The sequence below is a fragment of the Hirundo rustica genome, chromosome 8, assembly GCF_015227805.2.
Source record: "Hirundo rustica isolate bHirRus1 chromosome 8, bHirRus1.pri.v3, whole genome shotgun sequence".
NCBI classification, from domain to species: domain Eukaryota; kingdom Metazoa; phylum Chordata; class Aves; order Passeriformes; family Hirundinidae; genus Hirundo; species Hirundo rustica.
In genome coordinates, this window is record NC_053457.1 from 16,873,784 (window position 1) to 16,886,275 (window position 12,492).

The following is a 12,492-nucleotide window of genomic DNA, read 5'->3' on the forward strand; positions in this document are numbered from 1 at the left end:
ACTTTCACCTGAAAACATTTCCTAGTAGTTATATTTTCACTGTCCTCACTGGAGTTAATGTTCATTTAGCTGACTATTCTAAGATCTGGATGAGGGTTAAGTTAGGCTTTCCACTTGTAAGGCCTGGCAAATCATATGATTCTAATTTAAGAGCTTTCTGTCCTCAACTTTTTCCTGCTTTGGTTCTGGATTCATCTCTTCAGAAGCAGAGGTTGCAGAACGGGCTGTGTACCTGCCCCTTAATCATCATGACTCACAACCATGGGCCATAAAAAGCAGAAATCAGTGGCAGATGAGTTCTGAGCTACCATGTCTGAGAAAAAAAAAATCCTGCCTCTTCATTTATCTACTGGGGACAACTGTCATCAGAGGAATAGAAATAATAGAGCCTGAGGTAATAAACTCTTCAACTGTCCTAGAGTAAATGGTCCTCTCTTCTTCCGAAAGAGTGGGAGATAAGGTATTTTTCCAAAGCATTGTGTTTCAAAGAAGGAGTTTGTCTTTCGAGTTTGGAATAGGTTGATAGTTTCTTGGATTGGAGGCACTATTTTACAGACAGGAGGTGGTTAAGTAGTTGGTTGTTAAGAGTGAATAGTTAGTTTCTTGTGAAATGCTGTTAATAATTTCTGAGTTCTTAGTAAGTTTAGGCTATATGGACAGTAGGTCTTCAACTGCTGCAGGTACTAAATTACCGTTGATAATTTTCAGCTTGATGCCATGGCTTTAGACGGAAGGTGAGTTGTCACCCTTAGTTAGTGGATAGGTGAGTATCTTGAGCCATGAGCAGTACGTAATAATCTGCATGGGTCATTGGAAAATAATTATGTTAGTTAATGAATACTAGGGTTAATTAATTACCAATTAATTGCCACAGGTTATAGGTACCTAGCTGCCCATAGCAGCAGTGAATCAGTTACTAGGGAGAGATACATTACAAAAAAGGTTGTTAGCTACATTGGTTTTGGGCACCTGATGGTTTCTTTATGAAAAGACTAACTCTTCATGTCAGCAAAGCAATAGCCAAGCCAGCTGTGGAAGCTCTCACAATGCTGGTAACCATTCAAACATGTGTGCACTGTCACTGAGGGTTGGCAGCTGACTTACCAGGAACCATTCCTGCAAGAGTTGATGTTGGGTAGCTGCCTTGTCCAGTTGGGGGAACATGGGGTGGGTAGCCAGGCAAGGTGGTGCTTGCCATATCACGACCTGGAAAAGGAGAAAACCAGAACAGGTGATCAATACAGATAAGATCTTTCAATATTGATTTGGTATCACCTCTTGTCCCACTGTCGCATGACTTGACAGGCAACTACTGCACAGCCTTCTCTTACGCAAATTCTGTCCACCCACTGAAAATTCTGGGTGAAGATTGCAGAACTTTTGTTCTCACCCTGTAAGGATGGATTTTAAAACTTAGCTTTGATGAGGCTCAAAGGAATTTGATTTGTTTCATTGTAGATTTTGGATCTATTTTAACTAACTCAAAATGGCCCTGATCTGCACAGAGAATGGCAGCATATTCATGGCCATAGTAGCTGAGGTCCTGTCTATATGCAGTGAATGGAGTTCCAAAAACTGTGGTGAGGTTGCTTCAGGGCGTGATCAATGTGCAAGCCACTGGGAAGTGATCCAAGAGTATTCTGTGCCTGTCTCTCGTCCCACCTTGGCCATTCACCTGCTGATGGTTTTAGGCAAGTCACTTCACCTCTCTGTGCTTCATTTTATGCTGCAAACTCTTTGGTGCAAGGGCACACTTTTAGTACATTTGCACAGGGCTTAGCATGAGACCAATACTATTGGACACCTTCCAGGTTCTGGTGTACTATATATAATAAAAGGATCATGCAAATTAGTTTGAGTCTCACTTAATTTTTATCACAGGTACAAGTTTTTGTTTATGATACTTCAAATTGTGATTTTTCACCATCTAAGAGGTAGAGAGGGGTGTGGACTGAGTGTATGATTGTAGTTTATTTTTCCTCTCTTAGGAAGTGCAGCTGGGGGCTTCTTGGTTGATGCCAGAGGCATTTCCTCATTTGGACTGGTTAGCCTGAAAATGGGCCAGCCAGAAGGGCATTTGCTGTTAGTGCTTATTGCATTTAAATGAACTAAAATAATCTCAGAAGCTGCTGGGAGTTTCAAGCCAAAATAAAACAAACAAAGAAAAACAAAACAAAACAAAAAGCTAAATAAATTAAGATAATCTTTCCCCCACAGCTGCTGAGACATTTACAGCTCAACCTCCAAAACTGTCTACTGAGATGTCAGCCTGTTCCAGGCATCGAAAGCCTTTCACATTCCCTAGGTGAACTGTAGCTCACCAAGAAGTTTGTGCTTTTTATTGTTCTTTTGTTAAATTTTGCCTCTACTGTCTTTTCTAACTGGAAGGTAAGAGTCTGATTCGCCCTTAGGTGTGACAGGTTAAGTACAGCCCATTAACACTACTGGAGTCACTGCAACCATGCTGGGATATGCCAGTGAAAGAAGAAGTGTTGGTTTAGCTCTGCTACCAGCAGAATGATAACTGATAAAAGCAGGCCCTGGAACAAGCATGAACCTTGGCTGGGGAATCAGAAATAATTAACAGTTACAAGGCAAAGCAAAAACTAATAAGCATGGAACATTAACCTGAAGGGAGGAAGTTTCTCTGGGATGAGGTAGGCTAAACCAGTGTCATTGCTTTCACAGCTCTTGAGTAAAGATTACTGAGTTGATTTACTCAAGAAAACAGAAATGCAAGTTCATTCTTTCTCCCTGCAGAAGTTCCCGGAGATCAGTGGCTGATGTTCCTAGCTTATGTCCTTTTATGCAACAGCTGAGCCATTTTCCAGCCACCCCCCAGTACTGATAAAAATAAATACATAATGTACCAGGGATTAATATTCTACACTATTTTATTCTTTTGTCACCATCATTCCTTTAGTGACTTGTAGGTGTATGTTAAGTGGCATGAATAACACCTAGTACATGTAGTTATCTTTTTTCTCACTTTGGTTTAAGGTAAGAAATTTTTATGCTTAAAATTCTTGTTCTTTTAGTTTCAATTATTGACTAGCCTGAGAAATAACAAGTGGTGACTGAGTAAAGAGTGTCACTGCAAAGTTAGAGGTAGCATTATGTAGCTGCAGGCAAAATTAATTCATTTTGACACTTTCATTCAGGTGGGATCACATATATGCTCACTCTGCTACTTGATGTGTGCACATATGCCCCTGTGTTTTTATTCAGACATGAGCACACAGAGGTTGATGTTCAAAACTGAGCATGGAAAATTTGTTGGGAAGTGATCATCTGTCAAAATCCAAGTCTTGGAAAAGAAGATAACAAACAAGTACTGTATCAGTAACATCAGTAAGAGTCTCACAGAGAAACACTTAAAATGCTGTTACATACAATCAGGCCCCTTCCATAACCTCCTCTCATTACAAACGGGATTATCAAATTCTTGTACTGCAGAACTATGGCAAGGTAGCTCTTAACATGCTTCCAACTGCAGTCATTCTTCCTCCTGCAAGAACCTTCTGAGAGAGGAACAGCACCTGAATCACTGTGACATTGTTTACACTTTTGAATGCTTTGTCCCATGTCTAATTCCCTATAAGAGTCCTAAGGCATATGCTTCTCAAGAAACACAGTGCCTTCTAGGCATCTAGAAGATGGTCATATATAACAGCATCCCCAAGTATCTGTACTGTTGGAGAGTCAAGAGACTTCATGGCTTAGGAAATGCCCAGAACTCAGAGGCTCTTACTGGCTGCAGTAAGGTAGGACCCAGACAGTCTTATGAACACAAGTCTTCTCTGCTATTGCTTGCTGTTTTCCTACATGGAGGTTTAGAAATGGAAATCTCACATGACAAGACAAAAGGATATTGTCAAAAGAGAAAAATAATATTGGAACATGAAGGAGGCAGAGGTAAGATATGTTTCTTGAATATTAGGAACTGTGGTCTGCATTAAGACTTGTCTATTCTGAAAAAGCCCAGGTTACATCCTTTGAAAAATGGTCAGTGGTCACCCAAGATGATACCCGCTATTTCACCCAAGTCACTCCTGAAATTCTGCAGCAGTATTGCTTCTGTCACCTTGCTCAGACGTTTCCCTTAGTAACTACCTGAAACTTGACTGCCCTCATCATCATTCCCTCCTGCCTGCTGCTCATAAACGCTGCCATCTTCTGCAACTTATTCACTTCTGCTCTTCCCTTAAAGGCCACCTACCTCAGCTCTGTATTTCTCTGGCTGTAAAACATTGTCTCTCACACATCCTTCCTGCTCTTCACATTCAGACATGATGCTGGGTTTCTTAACTGCTTGGTCTGCAGCAGCTGGTGTGAAGGCACCAGCTCACATTGACCCTCCCAAACCAGGTGACTCAAGTACTGCTCACAGCATACCGATGACTGTGTTCACCACCTGACTTAGTAGCTGCAGCCCATGCTGAACAACCCAGGCAGGCCTAGAGCTGGCAGGGGTCTTCACGCTGCTGTCATCTACCTTAGGCTAGCACACCGTATTTTGTGCCTGCAGTACTCAGGGATGTTATGGCTTTGAGGCAACACAGGATTTTTCTGCATGCGTGTTCCTATACTTAGTCCCAAACCTAATCCAACTGGACACCCAGTCACTTCTAGGTAGTTTCAGCTTCTTTTCCCATTTTGTTCTAAAAATGAAGGACAGGCATGAAAACTTTTTTGATTCTTCATGGAGCTGAGAACATGTGCTGCAGATGTAGACCTGGAACATGGTTGCTCTGGTTCCCACTTGCATTCAAAGAGCTTGCAGCATTTACTGGCCTCCCCATCAGACGAAACTGAACCCCTTGCCTACAGCATTCCCCATTCAGTTTGTGGCCAAGGCCGGTTACCTGCTATCAGAGGCTGGCTGCTGGACTGCCCAAAGTGGGCACCATGATGAAGGAAGGCACTGTAGCAAGGCGTGGACGCATCGTCTGAAAGGGCCATGTGGAAGGGCTGAAGATCAGCCTGCCCAGAGCCGACCGGCGTGGTGGGGGTGAAAGGGGTGAGAGAGGCTCCATGAGGCTCTTGCTTTATACTGAGGGGAGAGGAGAGGTTTTCTGTGGTAGGGTAAGGGATGGACACAGACAGACAAAGGGAACAAGGGAAGGAAGAGGAGGGTGGGGAAGGGAGGAGAGGAAGAACAAAATGGGTAAATGAAAATGGAGTGGTTAAAATCTACAGGGAAATTAATTTTAAAACAAAAATAAAAATAAAAAGGCTAGGAGTAGATCAGAGGAGCCAGTGCTGAGACAACAGCGATAAATGTGCCTGGGGGCTAGGCTTGGACTGCAGGAAAGCCTCTGCGGGGCAGCAGGAAATGAGGGGAATGGAGTGCAGTGGCAGAGGAGGGGAATGGGAGGCAAGAAGAGGAGACGTGAGGGAGGGAACATGCAGGAGAGGGAGGACAGGAACAAGCATAGGGTTGGGAAGAAGAATGCTCTGAAGCTTTTGTGCTCCCTTTCCTGCTGCTTTTTCTTGCTGGCCAAGGGCATATGAAGATGCTACACTTACACACTTTGGCCCAAGGAATTGCAGCGCTTTTTCTCCTCAAACCCGAGGTAACCTTCCTCATGAGAGTAGCCTTGCTGTAAGTACCTACTAAACAGATTGCTGGGTGTAATGGCCAAAACTTCTCCAGCCAAATTATATAAAAGCTTGACAAATATGGTATAGCTGGAGTTTGAGGTTAAAATACAAATGGGACTGTGCAGTTAATAGGTGGATAGACAGATGGATCAATCAATTGATCTTGTTCACAGTGGCACATTTTGGAGATTTAACCATAAATGCTGTCGGGGCTGACTCTGTTCCCAGAGCGCAGCTTTGCTAGATAGATACCTTGACAGAGAGACATAATGGAAGAGAGGAAATGTGTGGGACTTATAAAAGGTCTAATTTTCATTATTGTTTGTATTGGGCCTCCATTTCTGAGGCACAGATTTTCATAGGCACAATAGATTCAGCTTTGACACTGCTCCTAACTTGGCTGCCGAGTAGGATGTTTGAGAATTGGAGAACTCTGTGACCTAAAGCATGGGTACTCCAGAACACCCACTGCCGTTGGCTCAGCAGTAATAGAGTCCTGTATTTGGACACCTGAAAGCAAAGCATGGATGATGTGATCAGATCTAACCCAAATTATCTAGCAAACCATCCATCCTCAGGTAAATAAATTCAAGCCAATAAATGAAAGCCATCTCTCTGCTGTGATGGCAACTACTGGCAACGGCCTATGAAATAAGTTATTTCTGGTGGTTTTGATTTATACAGAGAAATAGATATGTGACATATAATAAGGTCATAAATCTGACTTCATTAATGTAGAACTGGCTTCATTAACTTTAGGCACCTTGTTCCAAGGCTGTAGTGCTCACCTAGACAATAAAGGGCTGGACGGTTTCTCTCTGTGAATGCTGTTTATCCTGAGATATTTGTTTCCTAAAGATTTGCTACCTGGCAAAAAATATTTGCCATCTGTGTTCTCCAAGTACTTCTAACACGGGTGGCTAGCAAAGGCCTCTCATCACCAAGACTTCTTTGCAGCAAATACGCTCATTTCAATTAATTGAGAAGGGTCAGTCTTGGCCAAAAGGGATACACTTTATTTAGTTTACTAAGTGAGGTCACTGATATGCTGAGTGATGATCATAATTTCTTTTCCCATTTTGCTAGGAAGCTCTGCTTGGCAAGGACCTTTTGGGGAGGATATGGGGAATAGAAGTTGGGGTATCTGGATTTTGTTTTACAGTTAATTAAAGTCCTCAGAGTAGGCAGCACATCAGCACCCAGCTTCTTCTTTTTACAACTGTACAGTCCCACTATCCCTCTAGTGAGCCTTCATGTGCCAGAGCCAGTCTCTGTAGATCAAGAACCCCTCCAAGCAATTTTTCTCCTGCATCCTCTGTCATCAGATGGCAAGGAATGAACAGATTTACTTTCAGACCAAACAGGCAGTCACTACCAGCATTCTGGGAGTGCTTGAAGCCTTTATCCAAATAATGTTGATACAAGATAATTTGGATGAATAGACCTATCTGCAAGCAGAGGGCCAAATGCTCCCTGGGCTTTCGCAGGCTGCGAGTAAAGTGATATTTTTTAACACAGCCATTTGACAGTGATACGTAAATAAACTAGAGACGTTTTGGTCCTGGGCATTTTCCATACTCCTTCTTCAACTCTCTTTATTATACAAGACACAGCAGGCGTGGGGAGCTGCTGAGGAGGAAAGGGCAGAGAATAAGGTGGACGTGAAGCGTGGGTGGGCAGAAGCAAGAGGTGCTATGAGCAGGGGTTAATCCTGTTTGCACAGCCCCCAGGCACGTTGGGTTTCCTTGTCCCTCCCCTGCTTTATTTCTCTTTTAAAGCATGGAATTTTCAGCTATAATCCTTCCTAAACCGCAGCATTTTTCAGGCGCTCTGTGTAAGTGAAACCATAATCTCTGGTAAAACAGACCGCTTAAGCTGCTGTAGCATTAGGCCAATCTGATCCAGCCCCTGGATTTCCGCTCTGCCCAGCCACCACAGAGAGGATTTCAGCCTGAAAGACTGTGTAAAGCCCTTGCAATGGGAACAACGGTGCTAGGCCTTGCCTTGCAAAGCTGGGAAGGGTTAAGGGACCAGGAGCTATTTGTCCCAATGCTGTGAGGCTGTTAAAACCCCTGTCAGACTCACAGTGGAGATGAGCCCAGCCCTCTCTTGAACACATCAAGGCTTATGAAGAAAAATTCCTTGCACCTTCCAGAGGCACCTCCACTTACTCAGTGTGTGAGGGGATAAAGAACTCAACAGTAACATGGCAAAGAGACTTGAACACAATAATGCTAAACGCTCTTCTCTCTAAGAATAGTGGAAAGGAGGCGAGGATAAGGTCAGACAGCAAATGATTGCACAACCAAAACTCAGACTTTTATGTGTCTATTTATCTGTCTATCTTTCCCTCTCCACTCTGCAACTGCGCAGACATAATTTATATCCCATGTATCTTTACTGATGGATGGCATTTACCATTTTTTACTCCTTTGTTGTCCAGCTCTCCACTGACTAAAAGCACCTGAATTCTGTCTCTGGTATAACTCCTGCCACTGCTTTGCTGGAATAATTGCCCCAGCAGTGAATTATAGCTTCAAAGCATGTCACTGTATATGAAATCAACTGGCTGATCTATCTATCCACCTGTGAATGGCTCAGCCCCATTTTTCATTTTAACCACCTCAAACTTCAGCTGCATCTTCTATGTTTTCAATTTTGATTTTCTCCATTTTGTAATTCTTTCTTATTTCTGATGGAGAACCCTGCCTATCCTAAGTCCCACTACTGCCAGTAAGCTGTGGAGCAGTGCCATTTTGGCTTGTCTATGTTTTTTGAGAGTGTTCCTCAGTAAAACTCCTTCTGCGAATCTCAAGGTATATCTTGCTCCTAAGGCTGGAATACCAACCTGTAATCAAATGGTAGAGGAGTGGAATGAGTTTTGCAACCCCGTTCCAAAGCAGCAGAAATCTATTCCTGCCCCAGTCTCCTTTTGTCTTCTAAAATGCAAGCTGTATCCTTGTTTATAGGTGGAAAAAAAAAAAAAAAAAAAAAAAAAAATTGACCACTGTCATGGTGGGGGAAACTTGAAAGTCAGCAGGGTGAGGATGCAGCTGGAAACATAGCAGAAGACAAGATTTTGTGAATCACCTACTCCTCTATTTCTGACTGTACTTTCTGAGTTATGGTTGTTTTTCTTCCATTCTAACCCTCTCCTCTGTTATTTTGGTGGAGAGCAAGAACTGGTGATCTCTAGCCTAAATTCCTACTGCGAATGAAAGGATTTTGGCCAGACAGAGTGAGAGGAAGATTCACAGCTTTAGGTTCCTAGGTCTCAGCTTTTATCATGCTCTCTCCTGCTGAAGGAAAGGGAAATGAGGTGGGGGGTGTTGGTTGCAGGGCTAGATAAGCTGCTTGTTTTTCATTGCTGTCTTCCTCGAGGATAAGCTCTCTGCATCCAGTGCTCCTTTTCTTTAAAGTATACAAAGAATACTAAGATGGCACATCCATGCGCAAGGGATGGCTTTTACACACCCACTCAACACTGCTTACCATCTTGACAATGTTTCCTGTTCTTTGTCTTTTCCTGAGGTCTCTATCAAATATTTGTATGTCCCCAGTGCCCCACCCTTTACAACACATATCCTTTCAGCATTGCTTAGGAATCACTCTTTTATCTGTGAGGAACGGAGCCCGGGGAAGAATACTCAAGTTCATGTAGGAGCGCTGTGCCAAAACTGAAACTTTACCCAGGTGTTTTGAATTCTATACTTGTACCCACCTTTGAAGCATTTTTTTCTGTATTTATGTTCTCTATTTCTTAGAAAACTTCCATTGTGGTAAACAGAATGGGACTGGGTCCTCAGAACTCATGGACTGGCGAGTTTACACTATAGTCAGTGGAATTACATCACTTTCTCCCATGCGAGAATCTTACCTAGAATTCCAAAAGCCATACAAAAGACCAGACAGGACTCGGAGCATGTTGTTTGCTTTTGCTTACTTTCATGTCAGAAGAACCGCTTTTTCTGTTCTTTGTTTCCTAGGTTTTCTGTTGCAAGAGCATTTTGCAAGTTGCACTGAAATAAGTACTGTCCTCTATTTTTTTCTTCTCTGATCATAACAGACCTTTGCTAGAAGAACTTATAGGTGTGCCAAGATTAACCTGCTTCTCATTACACCTTTCTTGTCTTCCTACTGACTGGAGAGTGAGCCTTGTGTGTTCAGGCTTATTTTCTGTTTCTGCACACATTTATCAATGTTCTTAGCCCATTACACTGTTGAGTACGTGTTTAAAGAAACAACCTTGGACTACTTTCCCCTAAGAGTCAAAGCTGTTGTGACATCACAACCCATGTCAAATTTTGTAATCTATTTGCTGTATTTTTTTCCATTAAACTGAATATTATATATCTAGATTTTATGTCTGATCTGATAAACTGCTTTCCAGGTAAATTGACCTGCTAACTCTATGTTACTTGGAAGAGAAAATTTTATACTCTTCATATAGAGTAAAACATGGAGCTTCCAGTAGACCTGTGATCTGGACTTACTCTTTGAAGTTACTGGAGTACTTATTAATCACTTGAGAACTCCACTGAAGTCTATTTCATGTGGCTCTCAGTACATTTGTTTAAAGATGGAGCTGAAGAGGGAAGATATGCTTTGGAGTCCCGGGTGGAGGGGAGAAAGATGTGCATGCAACTTGTGCACTTGACAAACAGAGAAGTTCAGTGGAGTTTATATTGTCCCCTTTCTTGAGTCCCAGCCCATTGGATTTGACAAGTTCTGCTTGTCTTGAATTGTCGCATGTGCTTTTTCCTGGTTGTTTTGCGACTTGAGTGTTACCACTTAAACAAGATGCTTTTGAAATATATACTGGGCAATGCAATTAGAATCTGTAAGTTTTTCACACAGTCCTCGTTGTAGTTAACTCCAAAGTTTCATATGGTATTTTACTGATCACAATATGGGATAGACCTTCCTTGGTAGCCCACAGCGGTTGTAAACTTAAAAAGATGGGGCAAAGGTTACTCTAAGCTCTCAATTTCTCTAAAAGACTGAAGTGGACCTGATTTAATCCAGTACAGCTGATGGACACCAAAAGTTACTAGTGTCTGCTTAACTCAGGTATAAAGCACAGTCTTTGCTACACTGGGCAAATGTCTACATCATAAGAATTTTTATCAAAATCATACTCATTGAATCCTTCATTTAACCTCAGAAGAAAAGACAAAACTTGAATTGCTGGAAAGACAATATAATACAATAATTTTCTCAAAAAAAGTCCCTTTCTATCCAGCAGCATAGAGTGTGGCAGCCTGCAGTGCTGTTCTTTTGCTGAAGAAAATTTGTCTGGGAATGCCAATTCTCTGCTATTGTCATTATATGACATTATTTTCATTCACTGCTATTGTTCACGTAAATGCTAATTTAAGGAAAGCAAAGATATGCTTTCTATTGGGCCCATCCATTTCTGTGTTCTTCAGTTGAATATGCCTTTAAAGCTCACCAGCTGCTTTCTTCAGCATCAGTTACTGCCAGTGAAAATTCCACTGAATGCATATAAATAGTTTATGTGATTCCTTCCCTTCCACCCCATTCCTGTCTGCCTCAGGGATCATTCATCTGGCCACCTATCACGCTCAGCCATTTGGTCTCAGAGAAGAATAGTAGCACCTTTTGCTTTTATAAATGCCTTGACTAGATAAGAAGATATTATCTCTTCTTAAGGAGAGGAAACAGTTGATTAAACTCGGAGGTCCTGTGGGCTTCTGCTTTTGCCAGTTCCTAAATATGAAAGGCTTGCTCACAGAAAATACTACCTTCATTTTAGTGAGGCAGGATAGTTAACAACCTTGTCGCAGACGCATGAATGATTATCATATTCCATTTTCATGGCATTGGAGCTCCCAGAGATGTGCCCAAGAGGCTGCTTGACTGCTGGTGACGGCAGCCATGCTGCTGGGTCTGTGGGATCTGCCATCACCAAAGCCAACTTGGCCCCCCCAGCAGTTTGCTAAACAGGTGGTTTTAAGTCATATTAGTCAAGCCCTGGCCAGGACCATTGCTCGCTGGTATCAGAGGCTAAAGTAGACTGGAGTAAGACAGGATCAACAGCATGCCAGATCAACTTGTTTTACATTTCTACTGTGAGGCTGTTTTCTACAAGCTTGAATTTTATGGGAGGTAACAAATATTTTGACAAATATAAAATTCACCCTAAATATAGTTATTTCAGTTTTTGCTAAGTAGATAAACTACATCATGTGCATGTTTATTTAAGCAATTATGTTGTTTAATCTAATTTGTCTTCAAATATTATTACATGGCAAAATAGTGAACGATGAGTCCATATTATTATTTTATTAGATTATTAACTTTTTACTTGTTATCTGTGTCAAGTTATATTTGGATGGAAATTAGAATCAAATTAAAAACAGTATTTGCAATTATTCATGCTAATTAAATAAAATGACCATAAGTTCCCTGACTTCCTAAATATATTAGAACAGAAAAAGCAAGCTTTTCTAAGCAGGTTTTGTGTTAAAACATTATTTATTAACTGGAGGAAAGGATAGCTATAAGGAGGGATTTGGACTGGTTTAAGAACCCTGTTTTAAAGCTAATAGATTTCATCCTCTCATACAAACTCTAATTCACTTAATTTGAGGAAAACAAATGTTCCTGCTTTTTCAAATCCTAGTTGGTTGCTTCATTTTAAATGACCAGGTTATTGAACTGAACAAAATCCACTTTGGTTCACTCGCTAATCTTAAATTAAGGAAATTGTATCTTTTCACCTTACAGGACGCTAAAATTCTCAAAAGATTGTTTAGCATATCAGATTTTTTTCCAAGTGTCTAGCCAGTGATTTATCCATGATTAGCATCATAACTTTCCTGAAGACTTTCACAGAAATTAGATGCTGTTTGAGTACTACTTTTT

The 12,492-nt window shown here is 41.5% G+C and overlaps 1 protein-coding gene across 1 annotated transcript in view; it reads right to left on the minus strand.

The window, feature by feature from the left end:
• Positions 1–12,492, minus strand: part of PAX2 (paired box 2) — a 56,277-nt gene that overhangs the window by 12,021 nt on the left and 31,764 nt on the right. Inside the window, exons 6-7 of the mRNA XM_058421555.1 lie at positions 4,866–5,075; positions 1,105–1,206 (exon numbers count right to left, since the gene is read on the minus strand). Coding sequence (XP_058277538.1) covers positions 1,105–1,206; positions 4,866–5,075 — 312 coding nt within the window. The remainder of the gene's footprint in view (positions 1–1,104; positions 1,207–4,865; positions 5,076–12,492) is intronic.